The sequence below is a fragment of the Onychostoma macrolepis genome, chromosome 17, assembly GCF_012432095.1.
Source record: "Onychostoma macrolepis isolate SWU-2019 chromosome 17, ASM1243209v1, whole genome shotgun sequence".
Classification (NCBI taxonomy): domain Eukaryota; kingdom Metazoa; phylum Chordata; class Actinopteri; order Cypriniformes; family Cyprinidae; genus Onychostoma; species Onychostoma macrolepis.
Genome location: NC_081171.1, coordinates 8,135,491 through 8,155,766, shown reverse-complemented (window position 1 = coordinate 8,155,766; position 20,276 = coordinate 8,135,491). Strand labels below are relative to the sequence as shown.

At 34.9% G+C, this 20,276-nt stretch overlaps 1 protein-coding gene across 2 annotated transcripts; it reads left to right on the top strand.

The window, feature by feature from the left end:
• Positions 1-838: 838 nt before the first annotated feature.
• ankrd6a (ankyrin repeat domain 6a) lies at positions 839-19,381 on the top strand. Of its 2 annotated transcripts, none has more exons than XM_058750068.1 (16): positions 839-973; positions 1,063-1,117; positions 8,153-8,252; positions 8,450-8,548; positions 8,790-8,888; positions 9,968-10,070; positions 10,181-10,275; positions 10,630-10,728; positions 10,908-10,985; positions 13,482-13,586; positions 13,796-13,912; positions 14,729-14,890; positions 14,962-15,114; positions 15,920-16,033; positions 16,131-16,440; positions 18,498-19,381. In XM_058750068.1, exons 3-16 carry the CDS (start codon positions 8,250-8,252, stop codon positions 19,061-19,063), a joined length of 2,103 nt encoding a protein of 700 aa, XP_058606051.1. In that variant the 5' UTR covers positions 839-973; positions 1,063-1,117; positions 8,153-8,249; the 3' UTR covers positions 19,064-19,381. The 2 variants fall into 2 exon arrangements, with proteins under 2 accessions (XP_058606051.1, XP_058606050.1); XM_058750067.1 differs by having other exon boundaries at positions 16,128-16,440.
• The last annotated feature ends 895 nt before the right edge of the window (positions 19,382-20,276 follow it).

The window sequence follows — 20,276 nt, the reverse complement described above, 5'->3', positions numbered from 1 at the left end:
TGATTTCGTAGCCAAGATGACCTCTTACCTTTGAGTAAAAGCTGAAGGCCTACATCTGTCCGCGCCGCTGGATGGCGCTGTAAGAGCTGTGATGTTAGCACTCAATAACTATTTATAGAGAAGATTAAAGCACGTTTATGAGACAGGAGTCTAATTTTCTCTTAATGTTCACCGATGCAAAAATTGTATAATATATATATATTTTGGTAACACTTTACAATAATGTAATGTATTAACTAACATGAATAAACAATGAGCAAAGCATTTATTACACTATTTATTAATCTTTGTTTATGTTAGTTAATGAAAATACAGTTGTTCATTGTTTGTTCATGTTAGTTCACAGTGCATTAACTGATGTTAACAAACACAACTTGTTCATTCTTAGTTTATGTTTACTAATGTTGTTAACTAATGTTAACTAATAAACCTTATTGTAAAGCGTTACCTTTTTAAAAAAATATATAATTCTCTAGTTTAGCTCTCATTCTGTTGGAAGCAAACCTGCAGTCTCAAACTTTATTATTGTACATACTTTGTCCTGATCTTCCAAATAGGCCTTACAACCAAATAAGGTAACATTCAATGCATTGCCTAATACGGAAATAAAGGCAATTGCTTCAGAGAGCTGCACACTCTTACTGATTTCTCAGGGTCATAACCAGTTTAACTTCAAAGGATTTATTGGCTCTTTTTTACAGCTAATATTCTGAAAAATGTTTAAGATCTTTTCATCAGAGAATTTGGATGCAGGTTTGAAGTTTGAAAAAAATCACAGCTGCTTTAAAGGCAAGATAACAGGCAAAGGTATATACCGTCGTAACATACTGTACAGTGACTCCAGTTTGAACTCCAGCTCATCTTCTCTTGATAGCCATCGTATTGTGACCTACTGCAATACCTCTGCCTCTGTACAGCCACAAAGCCAGCAGACTGCCTGCTGATGCTGATATTTCCTCTGGGACAGCAGGCGGTGAGTGTGGTTAGGTGGTGTAGTACAGATGTTTAGTGTGTGCACTGCTGTAAGTGTGTGAACTCTGCCCCTTTACTCTCTCATTCCAGCCAACGATGCTTTGAAACCCAGTCCTGCTCTGACACAACGGAAACTCTAAAAAAGGTAATGTATTAATTTGATTATTATCATTAAATCATCTTTGATCACATTATTATTTGAAATTTAAAAATTTAAAAATGATCATTTTTAAAACATTTTTGTAATACCCACAGTATGTTCACATAAAGTAAACTACATAAATATAAACTACCGGTATATTGCACTGGTACAGTATAGTATACATGGAACATATAGAAATTAATTTATTACACACAGAGATATTTAATGTAGACCTGCTGTTGTCAGATGCTGTTGCTGCTTAGTGACATCCAGATATTGTGAAAATAGTGATTTTAACAGCCTGATTTGAAAGTGCTATATTTTGTTTTGTTGTTAGCAGATTGTGGTTCAGTTTAAGCTTCAAGGTCAGTTGATCATTTTAATAAAGATCAGCTTAGAAATGATCTATGAGGCTTGAGTTATGAGCAGAAAGACTACAATAACAGGAGCTTTACATCTGTACTGGTTCTAATTTCCAAATATAATAATAATATATTAAAATGATGAAAATGTTAAGTTAAATATCTATTATTATTATTATTATTATTATTATTGGTATGTCTGGAGAGCATTTTCTGGTTGTGTTCCTTAGATGAGCACAGATTGTATCTTTTTGTTAATTATTTCATGATACCTAACATGGATCCACCCCTTCAAACACTTTTCATTTTCGTGTTATCTTAATACATATCTTAATTTCCCTGTGGACAGAGTAATGCAATATTCATGAAACCACATGATGAATGTGGCCTTGATAACAAACTGCATAAGCAAAACACACAGATCCAGAAATGTTGTATTCTTGTTATTGCATGCAACATTTCGACCCACTTTAAACTCTCAGATGTTGCTTTTACATTCTTCATGATGACTTCAAAGGAGATGCACTGATAGTAGAAGGTCATTAATGCAGCACTGCTGTGTTGAGAGTTGATTGCTTTATTCTAGGATCTGAGAGAAGTTGAAGACATTGACATCTCTGTCTTCTTGACATCCAGACTTAATCTGTTTGTTTTACCGTAAGATTTGTATTCCCAATAATATGCCTTCCTCAAACACCTGCTGTATTTTGCTTAAAGGAACAGATTTAGTGAAATTTAAATCTGCATTGCATCATTTGCTCAACAATGGATCCTCTGCAGTAATTAATTGTAATTTGTGAGCTATTTCCAATACGGGCAATTTCAGAACAGTCCCATAACTTGAATTTTGAATATTTAAGTACAAAGGTTTTGCAGTGCAGCATACCATTAATAATTCATGAGCTAGACTAAAAGAGGTTATAAGTACCAAGCATTTAATGAACTGTTGAGCAGCATGCAACAGTAGTATTGTTTTTCTATTTGACTAAAAGAGACATCAGAGCTCTTTTCCATCTGTGCTACTATGTCCCAGCTGTAGCTTTTAGAACTCACATCTGGGACATCTTGCTAAACCCATGAGATCAAACTCTGCAACTCTTCAATCTTGCTCTCTAGCACATTTGGTCCAGGCTATTAATGTGTCCTTTGTTTAATGCATATTTGTAAGCTGTTTTCACCAGTCTCTCTAATGCCTCAATGTTGCTGTATGCAATCAAAATAACTCTTTAGTGAGAGAATGAGATCATCACGTGCTCTTTTCTGAGAAATACTCAAGCCATTTCAATTCAAAGAATCAGTGCTGATTCTTGAGACATGGTACAAAAAGGACCCATTTTCATTTTGAGTATTATTATAGCATTTATTCATATTTTAAATTTGCTTTTATTTTTAAATGTTCCGTTTTTATTTTAATTTAGTTGCAAGTTTTAGTACGGTAATTATAATTTAGTTTTTTTATATTTAGCTTCAATCTGTTTTTCTTTACGGTTTAGTTATTTTAGTACTTCTTTAGAACTTTTTTGAGTTCTAATTTTTGTGTTTGTGTGTGTGTGTGTGTGTGTGTACTGGTATATATGGTTTACGAGGGCACAAATGTGTATAATGACATGGATACTACAATGTAAACATGGTTTATGAGGACACTTCCTGTGTCCCCGTAAAACAAAAGGCTTAAAAAACATACTAAACGGTGTTTTATGAAATTCAAAAATTGCCAGTAGTTTGCTGTAAGGGGTAGGTTTAGGTGTAGGGTTGGTGCAGGGCAATAGAAAATACGGTTTGTACAGTATAAAAAACATTACGCCTATGGAGAGTCCCCGTAAACCTCAAATTCAAGTATGTGTGTGTGTGTGTGTTTGTGTTTGTGTGTGTATGTATATATATATATATATATATACAGTATCTCACAGAAGTGAGTACACCCCTCACATTTTTGTAAATATTTTATTATATCTTTTCATGTGACAACACTGAAGAAATGACAGTAGTGAGTGTACAGCTTGTATAACAGTGTAAATTTGTTGTCCCCTCAAAATAACTCAACACACAGCCATTATGCTGCTGTAGGGTTAATATGTAAATAATTAAATTTAGCTCAAAGGGAATCATTTATGATTTTATAGGGAATTTGAACAGAATCACTGTTTTGCGGCTGATCATATGATGTATAACATCAACTCTGCACTGGATATTAAAATCCAAAATATAGTGAAAACACTATTAATAAGCACAGTAACAAGATCGGCAGATTAAGACATTAACTTTTAAGCACAAAACACAAGATACTTCTCTTTTCAATATAAATAAGACTTTATTTATATAAACCTAAGACATAAAATAATCTAACACATGAACACATGCATTCACACATTCACACGTTGCAGAAAAAGAGAAAGTGAGGACAGGATGAGTTTAAGAGAATGAATATGTGATATCCCAAGTTTACAGCAATATGGGCTATTGCATAGACCTGAACAACCATCAATCACTTATTTAACCCTCGCATTGAGTTTCTCAATGAGGCTAAAAATTATATTAAATGCACCAGCACAGTTAGAATCTGGAGGTTACTTGCCTCTGTGTTAAGGGATTCCCTTTTGTCGTCGTCATCGTTACAGGAAAAGGGGTTTCCCAAGTTGCCGATTGGCTGGAAGTTCAGTAGTCATTGAAGTGATGTCTTGGGCGTTGGCTGGAGATGCGGAGTTGGTCTGGTTGAAGTTTTGAGGCGAACTCGGTTGACAAGGCATGGCGGCAAAACTTAAACTGAGAACACGAAACTCTCAACGGAAAAGAAACTCAAATAAAAGAAAGAAAAGATATAATGAGACTAGGTGGTTTTTCTTTTCATCGTGATGTTAAGTAGCAACTGGCCTGTAGGCCAGAGCACGCTCAAAGAGCGCTAAAAAGCAGCGTCAAAATGCGGTGGCAAAAAGAAAAGAGAGGAGGGAAGAGAGAAGGGAAGATTTGATGGTGTCCTGAGTTTTTAAACTCCGCTTCTGGACACATCCCATCTGGTGTCTTGACCAATTAGATAGGCTATTATCTTAGCTAGGGTTGTTCCTTCCATCATAAATCAGCATGTTATCAGTCACATGGTCCGAATTTTACACACTCTTGCAAAGTATACTTTTGGATGTGATTTCTATAACCAGAATATGATACATTTGACAAAGAATCAATTGGAAGAACCGTTTCAAGCTAGAATTGTCAAACTCATACATACCAAACACGAATAACCCTTAAAGTCATTCAATAGTTATTAAAAAGACATACATAATATGTGTTTAAAACATGATAGTCTAATGTGTGGGTTACATACATAATATGGGGTTATGCATAGAAATGTCCTTTTAGGATGATTTTAGGTGCATGTGAAAAAAGAAAGTCTCTGTGTAGTTCTATGGAGACCAAAAGACATGTTGTTTGGACAAAGGAATTTCAGTCTGGTTCTTTGTCTTCTATGTGTGGGGGAAAAGTCAATCTAAAGAAGCTCGTGATTTCTCTTGTGTAACACAAGTGATGGCCATCTCTTTGACCATTAATCTTGATTATTTGCCCCAAACTTGACGATCTCCTTCCTGCGTTGGGCTTATCAATAAGTGTTCTTTTGTCTTAATGTTGCAAGCTGTCCTGTGAAAGAGGCTTGTTGGTTAGGCTGCCTTCAGATGGTTGGAGCTAGGAATCTGATTTATGACGTCCTGTTGCGGCCATGGGGCCCCTCTGGAATTTCGGCTCCACATGTTTTGATGTTCTGATCAAATCTTAAATTCTCTGATTCGTTCTGATCCTACACTGCCTTCACGTGCTATCAGAAATGTCCTATTTCCCACTTATGAAGTCGTGATTACGAGCTTGTCATATTCAAGTGCTTTAATGTTGGAAAGAATAAAATGTAGCATCCCATTGGTTGACAACCACATAAACATTCACCACGCTATAAATGCAGTTTGCTGCCAATTCTGGAATTTCGGTCAAATACATGCTTATTTCACTGCTTATAAAAGCAGTGAAAGGAGGAGTGGAAGAGGACTCCAGTGGCAACCTGTGAAGCTCTGGTGAACTCCATGCCCAAGAGGGTTAAGGCAGTGCTGGAAAATAATGGTGGCCACACAAAATATTGACACTTTGGGCCCAATTTGGACATTTTCACTTAGGGCTGTACTCACTTTTGTGGCCAGCGGTTTAGACATTAATGGCTGTGTGTTGAGTTATTTTGAGGGGACAGCGAATTTACACTGTTATACAAGCTGTACACTCACTACTTTACATTGTAGCAAAGTGCCATTTCTTCAGTGTTGTCACATGAAAAGATATAATAAAATATTTACAAAAATGTGAGGGGTATACTCACTTCTGTGAGATACTGTATATATATATATATATATATATATATGTACACATTTAAATTTTTATTTCAGCTTTTCAGTTAACATAATCATTTTAATAGTTTTAATTTTAGTAAATTTAGTTCATTTTATTTTATTTATTTTATTTTACAATAACAATACTTACAGTCATGGCCAAAAACATCGGCACCCTTGGTAAATATGATCAAAGAAGGCTGTGAAAATTAATCTGCATTGTTAATCCTTTTGATCTTTTATAAAAAAAAAACACAAAAATCTCATCTTTATTTGGATAATAAGAATTTAAAATGGGGGAAAATATCATTATGAAATAAATGTTTTTCTCTAATACACATTGGCCAAATTAACGGCACCCTTTTATTCAATACTTTTTGAAACCTCCATTTGCCAGTTTAACAGCTCAAAATTTTCTCCTATAATGCCTGATGAGGTTAGAGAACACCTGACAAGAGATCAGAGACCATTCCTTCATCCAGAATCACTCCAGATCCTTCAGATTCCCAGCTCCATGTTGGTGCTTCTTCTCTTCAGTTCACCCACTCATTTTCTATAGGGTTCAGGTCAGAGGACTGGAATGGCCAGCAGAAGCTTGGTTTTGTGCTCAGTGACCCATTTTTGTGTTGTTTTTGAGGTTTGTGTTTGGATTATTGTACGGTTGGAAGATCCAAACATGGCCCATTATAAGATTTCTAACAGAGTCAGTCACTTATTGATGTCTTATCTGTTCGTATTTGATAGAATCCATGATGCCATGTGTCTAAACAAGATGTCCAGGACCTCCAGCAGAAATATAAGCCCACAACATCAAAAATACAGCAGTATATTTCATTGTATGGGGTACTTTTTATCCCTGTGTGCACCAAACCCATCTTGAGTGTTTGCTGCTAAAAAGCTAATTTTTTAGTTTCATCTGACCATAGAAGCCAGTGCCATTTGAAGTTCCAGTCGTGTCTGATAACTGAATATGCTGGAGTTTGTTTTTGGATGAGCGAGGAGAATTTTTCTTGAAACCCTCCCAAACAACATGTGGGGATGTAGGTGCTGTTTGACAATTTTTTTTTAAGGTTTTCTGACCCCGAGACTCAACTATTTTTCTGCAATTCTCCAGCTGTGGTCCTTGGAGAGTCTTTAGCCACTCTCCTCCTCACCGTGCATTAGGACGATATAGACACATGTCCTCTTCCAGGCAGTTTCGTAACATTTTATGTAGATTGGAAATTCTTAATTATTGCCCTGATGGTGGAAGTGGGAATTTTCACTGCTCTAGCTCTTTTCTTAAAGCCACTTCACTAATTTGTAAAGCTCAATTATCTTTTGCTGCACATCAGAAATATATTCTTTGGTTTTTCTCATTGTGATGGATGATTAAGGGAATTTGGGCTTTGTTTTCCCTTCTGTTTATATTTCTGTGAAACAGGAAGCCATGGCTGGATAATTTCATGTTCATAATCACCCTGGAGTGCTCAAAATTGTGAATATGAATGGGAATATACTTCAGAGATATTTTATTCATAAGAATTTCTAGGGGTGCCAATAATTGTGTCCAACGTGTATTTGAGAAAAACATTTATTTCATAATGATATTTCCCCCCATTTTAAATTCTTATTCTCCAATGGAAGGTTAGATTTTTGTGAATTTTTTAAATAAAAGATCAAAAGGATTAACAATGCAGATTAATTTTCACAGCCTTCTTTGATCATATTTACCAAGGGTGCCGATATTTTTGGCCATGACTGTATAAGAGATGACCACTATGTTTATTTTATCGAAGATTTTGAAAAAACTCAAAAAAACTTTTTTAATTGTAGGCAAATGCTAGAGTTGAAATGATTTACTATATTCTACATCACCATACACATTATCATCCTGCTGTGTTGACACTAAATTACAGAAAGTAAAAACACACATTTAGTGAAAAAATGGAAGAAAACAATGCGTATTTTCTCAGTTCTACCACTTGTTTTGTCCTAATTTAACCATTCAGTTCTTAATTTGGCTTTATAAAAGAGAAGCATATTGCCACACAAAATTTACAGAGACAGGCCAGAAATCAAAGCAAGAGCTTAAAACACAGAGATCTGATGAATTTCATTCTTATCCAGAAATATTCCCTCTTGTGCTAGACTTAAAGGAAAGACTACAATGAATTTCTCTCTGTTCCTGTGCGAGGGATTACCCATGTGACTCTTTTAATGTCAGTAAAGCCAGCTGGTCATACGCTCTCGGTCTGTAAGTCCCTGTGTGCGGGATTGCGGCGCATCTGCGTGTGATTTCTTTTATGTGAGCATGCGTGTCTTGTTTTTCACAGGACAGTTGCTGCTGTGAGTTTACCTGGTCTCACATAACAGTCACACAGAAGCAGGGGAGGACGGCGGTTACAAAGGCAACCTGGAAGATGTAAACTCATGGTCTATCTCTTTTGCTTCTCGTTTCGACCATTAGAGCAAATGATAAGAAGGTTTAAGCCAATATTCTTCCAAGGCCACAATTTACAGTCTTCTAGGAAAGTTCTTAATGTGGCTGATGTATGACCTCTTGTGGCCTTTGAGCTTAGATATATATGACCAAACACCAGTGCTAATGGATGTGTTTTTGTTTTTTCCAGGGTCATCAGACAGCCCTGCACCGGGCAGCTGTTGTGGGAAACCGTGATGCCATCTCTGCCCTCATCCATGGAGGCTGTGCACTTGATTTACAAGACAAGGTCTGTTCATTTGCATTACAAAAATCCTTATTTTGTTTCTTGATGAATTTTATAATATCAGAATTATTATAATGTATTCAAATCAAGATTCAGGAATCTATTAATAAAACTGTCAGATGTAAAAATCCAGACTATTGTTCATTTACTGCACAGGGAATGAGTTGATTTTGTTAACTCAAAACAACAACAACATTTATTTGTGGTAAAATCAATGCTATAGAATATGATTTTCTTTCATCAGGAAGGAAACACTGCTTTGCATGAGGTATCATGGCATGGATTCAGTTCATGTGTAAAGCTACTGGTCAAAGCTGGGGCCAATGTCCAAGTGAAGAACAAAGTATGTCATTTTCATGTGCATTATTTTACATTTACTTTGATATTAAACCAGATTTTTTATTTAAAGACAAATATATAAAAAGTTTATTTATATATATATATATATATATATATATATATGAAAAGTTCATTTGCAAAAACAGATAACTCCGTTTTTAACAATTCTCAGAAATCATGTTTTTCATTGTGTATTCCAATTAATTGCCATCAAACTGCATTTGGGTTATTTTGACTAAGTTAAAAATTACAACAAAAACACAATAAAAGTTATCTGTTTTTGCAAATAAACTCTTCATATATATATATATATATATATATATATATACTGTATATATATATATATATATATATATATATATATATTTACATACATTACAATAAAATAAAAATAAAATTGTTTTTTTTTTTTTTTACAAAAGAGGTTTCTTTAAAGACCCCAACAGATGTTTTGAAAAGCAAAAATTTCTGAAAATGAAAAAAAAAGTATTTCATTTTGAAACAGGAAATTCAAAAGCTATCAGCTTTTATTTTTATTATTTTAAAACTTTTAATGGGCTTTTCATTTGGACAACAAAAGGAACTTTTGATAACACAAACATAAAATTAAAACAACATACATTCAAATGCATACATAGACAAAAATCCACCAATCAGCTTTTAGGGTTTGATTGGCTACAGCCTAGAAACACCATGGTTTGCTATTTTATAGTCAGCTGATAGGGAAGGGAAATTCTCATTCTAAAGAATATTTTATTGTACAGAGAAAAAAAATGTACATGTCCATACATATACATATAATAGTTTATAGGCTTTATATGAAAAATAAAAATAAAAAAATAGTGGAAATTGTCATGGGACATGTACACTGTAAATTGGCATTTAAAAAAAAAGAAGCATTTTCCAGGATTTGAATTTCTTAAAAAAAGCTGCTAAATTTTTGTTAGTTTGCTGTAGATAAACGGAAAGCAAACAGATATGAACTAAAACCCAACATTTTCAAAACTCTGAATTCTGATGAATTATCTTTGCAATCAGTTTCTATTCCATTATTTAAACTGTATTATTATTTTATTTTTAAAGGCAGGAAATACACCTCTACATCTAGTGTGTCAGAATGGACATTCCCAGACCGCTCGAGTGCTACTACTAGGTGGAGCGATGCCTGACAGCAAAAACAATGCATGTGCACTCGTCTAAAATCCTTATATCTATTTTAAATGATTATATAAATTGCAAACTGAAAGTAAAAAGTTCCTGAAAGAGAAGTGCAATCATTTCTTTCCTTCCAGGCAGGTGACACATGTTTACACATTGCTGCACGCTACAATCACTTGGCCATGATTAAGATCCTCTTGGGTTCTTTCTGCTCTGTGGCTGAGAAAAACCAGGTCAGATCCTCATTCTGATTGCTTTGAATCCAGCACCATTGTGGTTTATTTTTTGTGTCACTGCTGTGTCCTAGTTTCTAAATTATTTTGTCTAAGTTAATAGGCAATTATGCAATAAACTGTCAAAAGAAAACAAAACTACATAATTAATTATGGCTTGATAGTGTATTATTTTATACTTCAACAAACCATAATAAAGTGGCACACAATGAAAAATTAAGAGACAAATAAACAAAATTTAAATGGTCTTTGTCTAAACTGCTAGATTGTGGTTTAGATCACAGCATCTGATAATTGCTTACAATTATAGCTTATTTTGGTCATAATTTTGTGGAAAATCAACATATTTTACAGATAGGAGACACTGCGCTCCATGTCGCTGCTGCCCTAAATCACAAGAAAACTGTCAATCTGTTACTGGAAGCAGGAGCTGACGCAAACATCAAAAACAATGTAAATCATGTAATCTCAATGTCTTTATGATTATATAGTTATTATGAAAGTAAGTTGTTATGGGGGCTGGGGTTGGATGATGCTATAGCTCAACCCACAGTACGCTTCACAAATTGGACTGTAAAGAATTACAGTGTCTGTTAAATGACAATTTATTTACACACTAAATCTATCAACAGACAGGCCACACTGCTCTTGATAAAGCCCGGGACAATAACAACCGAGATTTGGCTACTCTGTTAGCAAAATCCAATCAGGTAAGTAATGTTATTACATTCAAAGTTTTCCATTTAGAAGCAGTTCATTGTCCTGCTCTTTCTAGCAAAGCATTGTATGATTATTTGATTCACTTTTGACTGAATAATCTCTAGTGAACAAACCGGTTTGATGAATGACTCCATGACTCACTCGTAAAGGCAATCCCCTCAGTCATTTCTAAATGATTCAGTGTTTTTAAATTAATTGGTGGACAAATGATTCAAATGACTTACTCATGAACACAATCACATGTCGCCAAGGCCAGAGTCGATAAAAGCTCAGTGTAATGAACAAAATGCAAGCTCTGGAAAAAATATTTTTTAATAGGTGAACTAGACGACACTACTAGAACACAGATGATACGCTGCAAAAGACATATGTTTGCAAAAAAAAAAAAAAACAACTATTAAAAACACACAAGTGAAATGTGAAAATACGTTCTTTTTAGTGCTGTCAGCATCCAAAATAAAAGTTTTGGTTTACGTAATATATGTATGTGTGCTGTGTATATTTATTATGTATATATAAATACAAACACATGCATGTATATATTTAGGAAAAATATGTTATGTTTATATATTAAATACATTTATGTATAATATAAAATATAAGAATATAAATATATAAATGTACATATAGTGCCCTCCATAAGTATTGGAACAGTAAAGACAAAATTGTTCTGTTGGCTGTGGAGTCAAGACATTTGCAAATATGATTAAATGATGAATATGAAACGAAACTACAGAATGTCACATTTTATTATTAGACGTTTTAGCACACACATGTTTTACCAAATAAAAAGAACAGCACTTTTAGAGTTCATCCCACTCATTGATGTGAGCATAAGTATTGGGACAGTTGAATATAAGGCAGATATAAAAGATTAAAAGCTATTATTTAATTGCAGATCCCTTGCGCACAATCACAGCAGTGACCAGTCACCAGACTCTTGGTCTCATCCTTTGAAATACTTTCCCCAGCCTTTAATGCAGCCAATCCCAATTGTTGCTTGTTTTGGGGAGTTTCTGCCTTTACTCTCCTCTCCAGCTGGTGAAATTCATGTTCAGTCGGATTTAAATCTGGAGACTGACTTGGGCAATTTAAGACTTTCCATTTCTTCGCCCTTATAAACTCCTTGACTGAACTGGCAGGGTGTTTTGGGTCATTGTCCTGATGCAATATGAAGCACTTCCCAATGAATCTGGTGACATTTTCTTGAATATTGGTAGGCAAGATGGTTTTGTACCCTTCCAAATTCATTCTGCTACTGTCATCATACATTAAGTCATCAGTAAAGTTGAGAGGGCCTGTTCCAGAGACACATGCATGCCCATGCCATGACACCACCTCCACCATGCTTTACAGATGAGGCTGTATGTTTGGGATCATTGCAGTTCCCTTTTTTTCTCCACATTTTTGCTTTCCCATCACTTCGATAAAGGTTCATCTTTGTCTCATCGGTCCATAAACATAGTTCCAAAACTCTTCCGGCTCACCTTTGTGCTTTTTTGCAAACTCTAATCTTGCCTTTCTATTTTTGGTGCTGGTCAGAGGTTTGCATCTTGCTGTGTAGCATCTGTAATGCTGTGTCAAAGTCTCCTGAGGACAGTAGATTGTCAGAGCATCACCCCAGCTTTCTGGAAGTTGTTGGTGATTTTACAGACACGTCTTTTAGGGTTCATTTTCACAGCTTTTATGATTTGTCTGTCATCAACTACTGTTGTTTTCTCAGCCGATCAGGTAGTTGTTGGTTGCTGGTGTCGCTGGTGGTTTCCAAACACTTGATTTCTCCATGCCCTTTGTTTTTGCTATAGCTATAATTGACTTCCTCTTTTATTTTAGCATCCAAATTGCTTGCATTTCTCTCAAAGTCAGCTCCCTCGTCTTCATCCTGGTTTGTGTGTGTCATCATTGAATGCAAGATTCAGAATACAGAAGTGATGGATATAACTGATATGACACATTCCCTGCTTTTAATATCTGAAGAATTAATGCAACAGGAAACAGCTCACTTAGAAAGACCTGTGAGGCAACTGTTCCAATACTTATGCTCACATCAGATAGAGGGATGAACTCTAAAAGTGCTGAACTTCTTAGCTGGAAAAACATCTATGAGTTGAATCACCCAATAATAAAATGTGACATTCTGTAGTTTTGTTTCATATTCATCTTTTAATCATATTTGTAAATGTCTTGACTCCACAGCCAACAGAGCAATTTTGCTCCAATACTTTTGGAGGGCACTGTATATATAAGTTAGTCAGCGCCGATAGCCTTGGGCAGCGTGCCGACATGCCCACAAGGCTATCGGCGCTGACTAACTTTTTTTTAAAGTAACTATTTATTTATTAAGTTAGTTAGTTAGTTAGTTAGTTACATGTATCCTGGTGTAGTTACAGCTTCTACCAGCAGGTGTTAAATGAAATAACCATCCAAACTTCGATGCTTATTTTAACATTAGCATACTGTAACTCAGGTTGTATGTCCCTGCTTAGGTGCAGAGGTTTGCTCGAGGAAAAACTGTGAGAAAACGAAGAGATGTCTTGTGGGCCCAGAGGAGAACTCAGTCCCTCCCCAGAGTTCATTCCTCCAGAGAGAAGGTGGAAAATTCAGATAAGATTCATCCATCTAGAATGACATCTACACTGTTGCAGATTCATCGTTTGTAATATGATTGGGATCTAGGGGCCAGTGAGAAGAAAATGTCACATGACTACTAAGCTTCCATAACCCTAAAAGAGATCAGAGGTCATGTGATTGTTTTCGCCTAAATATCCCTCTCATGCTAAGCACTCCCATCATTGTGCAGGACTGTACTGAAGTGGCAGAAGACACAAACAACAGTGATCAAGTATATCAACCTGAACGAAAAACAGCAACTCTGAGCCCCGGCACGAGGAGAAAGATCAGGAGCCCAAGAAGACAGGTCGTGATATTAAATTTATATCCTTATTAATACCTATTATAATATTTCATACTATAATATTATACTATATGCCAAAATACCATGATGTAGCACTAATGTATGGCGATATGGTGTTGCATGATTGTAGAGGGTTTATTTTTCAGTAATGACATGCTGACTGTACATTATTCTGCTTATTAGATGGCTTAATAGTTAAATACTTAAAAAAATTTAATCAATATAATATAATCAGGTGGACTCAGTCTTATTCATTTTTTTGGTCTTAAAACAAATTAATTTAAATGTTATCACATATTAGGTGATCCTAGACTGGAGTGTTTATTTTGCAATAATGAAATGCTGACTGTACATTATTCTCCTTTTTAGAAGGCTTAATAACTTAAAAATAAACATGAATAATTGATTGAAGTTATTATTTTAAAATTAATAAAATCTTAACAATCTTAATAAAAAATCTTAATAAATCTTAATTTTACTATTTATTTAACTTTTTTTTTTTTTACTAATCTTACTAAAACAATTTAGTGATTATTACGTGTATGTATTAAACTATATCCATTATAAATGAAAAAAAAAAACTTATCATCTGAATTGCTTTTATCAGTATAACCCAATATAATCAGATAGACTCATTAATTTTTTTTGTCTTAAATAAAACAAGTTCATTTAGATGTTATCACATTTTTAGGTGACACATTTTACCTGATGATTTTTTCCTCTTAATGTAGCCTATGCTCTTTAAAAATCCCTGCTCTAGCATGAACATTTAAAAAAAGTACTCTGTTCAATAATTCTATGTTTTTGTTGTTAAAAAAGTTGGAACACGTGTTCCGGAGAGAGTATCAGCTACATGAGAGAGGATCTCCATCCCAGAGAGTAAAACACAGCAGCCCCAGCTCTCAGGAGGAAGAGCAAGCTCCTGGAAAAGCCTATCAACTTTATACACTATACAGGGATAAAGATGGACAGATAAAGCAGGTAAACTCTACATTAGAGTTAGTGCAGTGCATTTGTTTGTTTTAAACCTCTTAACCAGTGTCTGCAAACAGGCTCCTGCGAATGACTGTCATTGTAAGCCCCTCATTAAAACTCTGGAGAATAAGCTGAAAGCCACAAAGATGGAGATGAGGTCAGAAATTCACACTGTCCAAGAGGAGATCAACTGCAGGCTGGGCAGAATAGAGCAAAAAAACAAGCACCAGGTTTGTCGTTTGCTGTGATATTGCAACTTTTTTGTTTAGAATTTCCTTCATAACGTACAGAATACCCATCTAACCTCTATATTTGGAGATGAACCCCATACTCTACATTACTTTTTAAAAGTTTGGTAATTTTTTTTTTTTTAACAAATATTTTTTATAAAATGTCTCTTACTGTATGGTTTTTGAAATAAAAAATACAGTAAAATATAGTAATACTGTAAAATATTAAAATGTAATTTATTCCTGTGATGGCAAAGCTGAATTTTCAGCAGCCATTAGTCCAGTGTCACATGATCATTCAGAAATTATTCCAATATGCTGAATTGGTGATCAGGAAACATTTCTTAATATTATCAATATTGATAACAGCTGTGTTGCTTTAATATGGAAACAGTGATACTTTTTTTTTTTTTTCAGGATTATTTGATGAATAGAAGTTATTTCAATTGTTTAATTCATAATAAAACTATTTGAAATATAAATCTTTTGTAACATTGTCTTTACATTGTTGAATGAAAGTAGTGTTTTTCAGAAAAAAGAACAAAAAATCTTACTGACCCTGAACTTTTGAATGGTAGTGTAATATAAATAAAAAAATAAGTCAGTAAGATTATTAATGAATTTTGCATTCTAGGAATTTGAATGAAAAATATATTTGAAAAATGTATATGAATATAAGTAGTACCATTAAATAACTGACATGACTCTTTGTAATGCCTATGGATAAAATAAATTGGAAAATCACTTCCAAAACCAATGGCAGTGAAAATGTGGGTGTTAGAGACTCATATCTCTTTCTGTTCAGATTAAAGTTCTTGAGAAACTCACACAGGAGCGTGTGTCGGCTGAGAGGATGGAGTGTCATTATCAAATCAATCAGAGAGCCACCCTGGAACGCATGGAGGGCGAGAGAAAACAGGTACAACACCTTTAGAGAAGAGAGGCACGACCACAATCGCATCGGCCTTGGCACCACTGATCAAACTTATGCTGCTCTGTTTTCATCTTTCAAGCAGGTAGCTGCTACCAATGCTGTGAAAAGCTGGTGCATGTCTAAGATTCAGGATCTCGAAGTGCGAATGCCTGCAGAGTCACAATACTACAAACTTCTGCGCTCTCCATCAGCGGATCAGTCTCTGGTGGATTCAGACCCCGAGGGTCTCCCGCTGCTGTCGCTCATCTCTGAGGAGAGCTCCAGCTCGCTGGCCACCTACGTCAATGTTTTACCCAGCCCAGGAGCAGGTCCTAATAATGACGGGAAAAGTCTTGAATTTGGGGACGCACGTGGGAGGAGATACTTTGAGATGAAGCTGAACGGTTCTTCAGGTTTGAAAAAAATGCACTGAATTATTTTTTATCAGTATCGTTATAGTAACAGTTACAGTAAAAATACCTAAACATCCTTAAAACAAGATGTACATTTAGCTAAAAAGCATATTATATACAAAAGATGTTAATATTAGACTTATTTTTAGAAAATTTATCTTGAATACAAGACAAAAACATGAACTGAACTGACCTCCCCAACCTATATGACTGCCATAATGTGGCATATTTCTGTGTGAAATGGGCTATTTAAAAAGAAGGTTTGAAAAAATGCATTAAAAATGTATTTTACCAGTATCATTATTTCCAGTAAAAATAAAAAAACATCCTTAAAACAGGATATACATTTAAATAGGAAGCATATTATTATATGAATATATTAAGACCTGTTTTTAGAAATGTTATTATTTTTATTGTATTTATAATATTTTTAAATATTTTTCACTCATGTTAAAGTGAATGTGAACTGATCATTATCATTTCCAGTAAAACAAATTTACTAAAAATGTATTAGTACATTTAACTAAGAAGTATATTATAAATGTATCAAGTTTCAAATTTATTCCAGGAAAACATGGCCTCTCAGCCCATATTTCCACAAAATCATAATGACATGGCAGATAATCTTTTCTTCATTCCATGATATATATACAATGCCAATCTCCATGCATACCCCAAATCACAAACACTTGACACATCAATACAAACATCACCAACAAGAACAAGATCACCAAAGTATTTCTTACACAAATCCTCATACAAGGGACCATCATACAAAACATGCTTCTCATCTTCTATCACAGAAATATTTGATGTTAACTTACAATAACTACAGATTCTCTCTGCCATTGGTGTATTACTCCATCTGCCTGTTTCTATAGCAAGATGATGACTTGAACATCTAAAAAGGAAAAATGATCGTACCAGTTGCATGTTATACACAGACGCAATGTAGCTCACACTTGCACTGACACAGGAGTTTTTTACAAAAAGATACATGAACATTTTCAAAACCCCATATCTGAGATCCATAATAAAGTATGGGTGCAGCCATACGATCAAACAAATACAAAGACTGATTGCAGCTAATTTTATGTTTACGAACAAACCTTAGCAAGGAAAGCATTGCTTTCTTGCCTTGGCTTGCTAAAAATTGTCGGGTTTTCCACCATGACAATTTTGGTGTAAACTACATACCCAGATATTTGTAACAATTAACCACTTCAATCTGTTCACCAGCAAAATACCATTTTCATCCTTATTTAGAGAGCCCTCTCTTCTAAAAACCATAATTTTCGTTTTACTCAAATTCACTCTCACCATTAAGATTACAGAATTTTTCCAGTTGTTCAATATGTTTCTTTAACCCTCCAATTGTATCTGCTATATTAGCCATATCATCAGCATATAACAAGGTCTGTATTTCTGTAATACTTTCAATTTGAATACCTTTACAATTTTTCTTCAACATTGTTATATATTCATTTAAGAAAAGGATAAACAAAAGTGGACTCACCATGCAGCCCTGTCTTACACCAATGGTGCAGCCAAAATACTCTGTTAGACCATTGGTTCCTTTCACACATTATAAATATATGTTAAGCTATTAAGACTTGTTTTTGGAACATTTATACAGAATACAATGTATTTTATTTTTTATTTATATTATTTTTAAGTATATTTGTTTCACTTATGTTAAAGTGAACATGAACTGGCCTCCCATAATCCATTTTATTGCCATAATGTGACATACTGTATTTCTGAGAGGACCGGGATATACTCAAAAGTAAGAATCACTGATTAGTTGTTCAAAAAGACCAAACAAAATATTTTAAGAAATTAATAATAGGGTTTGATTTTTATTTCATGTTGACTTTAAGCATTAAACTTTTTTATTATATTATTTTAAGTGATTTTTGTTTTTGTTTTTATTATGTTCTACTCTAAAATAAGACCTTTAAAAAGAAGAGATTTAAATGAGAGTACATAACAGTCAAAAAGAAAGAAAGAAAGAAAAATATTTTGTTTTTCTAAAATATCTTTCTACATTCATACAGATGAATATCATAACCTGACAGCTCCTTCAACGGTCAAACACAAACCTCTATCACGGAAGCTGGCGACTGCTGACCCCAAGTGGCACCGAGCAGAAGTGCAGGAGGTTGGTGTCTCAAAGTCCAGGTCAGACAAAGAGGATGAACTCTGCAACAGCAGTGCCAGCAGCAGCCTGTCCACATCCAGCAAGCGTTTCAACGACAGCAAAACAGAACCAGCACCCGGCCCGGCCTGGAAACACAGCAGGCACCTGAAGGACAGGATTAAAGCACATCACGCTCAAACCCAGCAGAGCAACACCATGAAGACCCTGGAGGTGTTTTCCCAGCGGCCCGTGGAGGCCACCTTCACCCAAGAGCGGGCAAACTTGCACGCCATGGAGGTGACACAGCATTTCTTTGAGACGGTCTCCACACAACTGGAACGCTGGTACGAGAGGAAGATCCAGGAAGCGCAGAAGGTGGCAGAACAGAAAGCTCTGCAGGACAGAGCCAGTCTACTGGAGAGGATCAACATGCTGGAGGAAGAGCTACAGAAGCTTCGCACTGACACTAATACAAACTCTTGACACATACGGTACTAACTCCAGATACCTTGATTCCACCTAATATTAAAGTCATGGCAATATAAATGAGACTGGAGCTTTGTAAACACTGAGTAAACTTAAAGTCATTTTATTGTACTAAAACACAGGGATGTAAAACCTGTGAAAAATGTAAAATTTATAATACTCCGAATCAAAGTTTCATTTTGACAACGGCAGCAATTATTATACACTGTAAAAAAAAAAGTTAAAATTTTAAGGCAACCAGCTTCAGCAGATTTTTTTGAATTTTCTCAACTTGTCGTTTTAAGTTTATACAACAAAAATGTGAGAATCTCCCACAAAAATAAGTTGAGCAAAGACAAAATTCTGCTGAAGATGGTTGCCTTAAAATTTTAAGTTGGCTCAACTTTTTTTTTTTTTTTTACAGTGACACGTGGTCAGAATTGTTGGCACCCTTGGTAAATATGACCAAAGAAGGCTGTGAAATAAATCTGCATTGTTAATCCTTTTCATCTATTAAAAATTCTCAAAAATCTAAGCTTTCATTGGAGAATAAGAATTTAAAATGGGGGGAAATATCATTATGAAATTAAATGTTTTTCTCTAATACACATTAGACACAATTAACGGCACCCTTTTATTCAATACTTTTTGAAACCTCCATTTGCCAGTTTAACAGCTCTAAATTTTGTCTTATAATGCCTGATGAGGTTAGAGACACCTGACAGGAGATCATTCCTTCATCCAGAATCACTCCAGACCCTTTAGATTCCCAGCTCCATGTTGGAAATATATTTCATTGTACATTGTACACTTTTTATCCCTGTGTTCACCAAACCCATCTTGAGTGTTTGCTGCTAAAAAGCTCATTTTTTAGTTTCATCTGACCATAGAAGCCAGTCCCATTTGAAGTTCCAGTGGTGTCTGATAACTGAATATGCTGGAGATTGTTTTTTGGTGAAAGCATTTTCTTTTCTTGATTTTTTTCTTGAAGCCCTGCCAAACAACATGTGGTGATGTTTTCTGACCCCGAAACTGAACCTTTTTCTGCAATTCTCCAGCTGTGGTCCTTGGAGAGTCTTTAGCCACTCAAACTCTCCTCCTCACCGTGCATTAGGACGATATAGACACACGTCCTCTTCCAGGCAGTTTCGTAACATTTTATGTTGATTGAAACTTCTTAATTATTGCCCTGATGGTGGAAATGGGGATTTTCACTGCTCTAGCTCTTTTC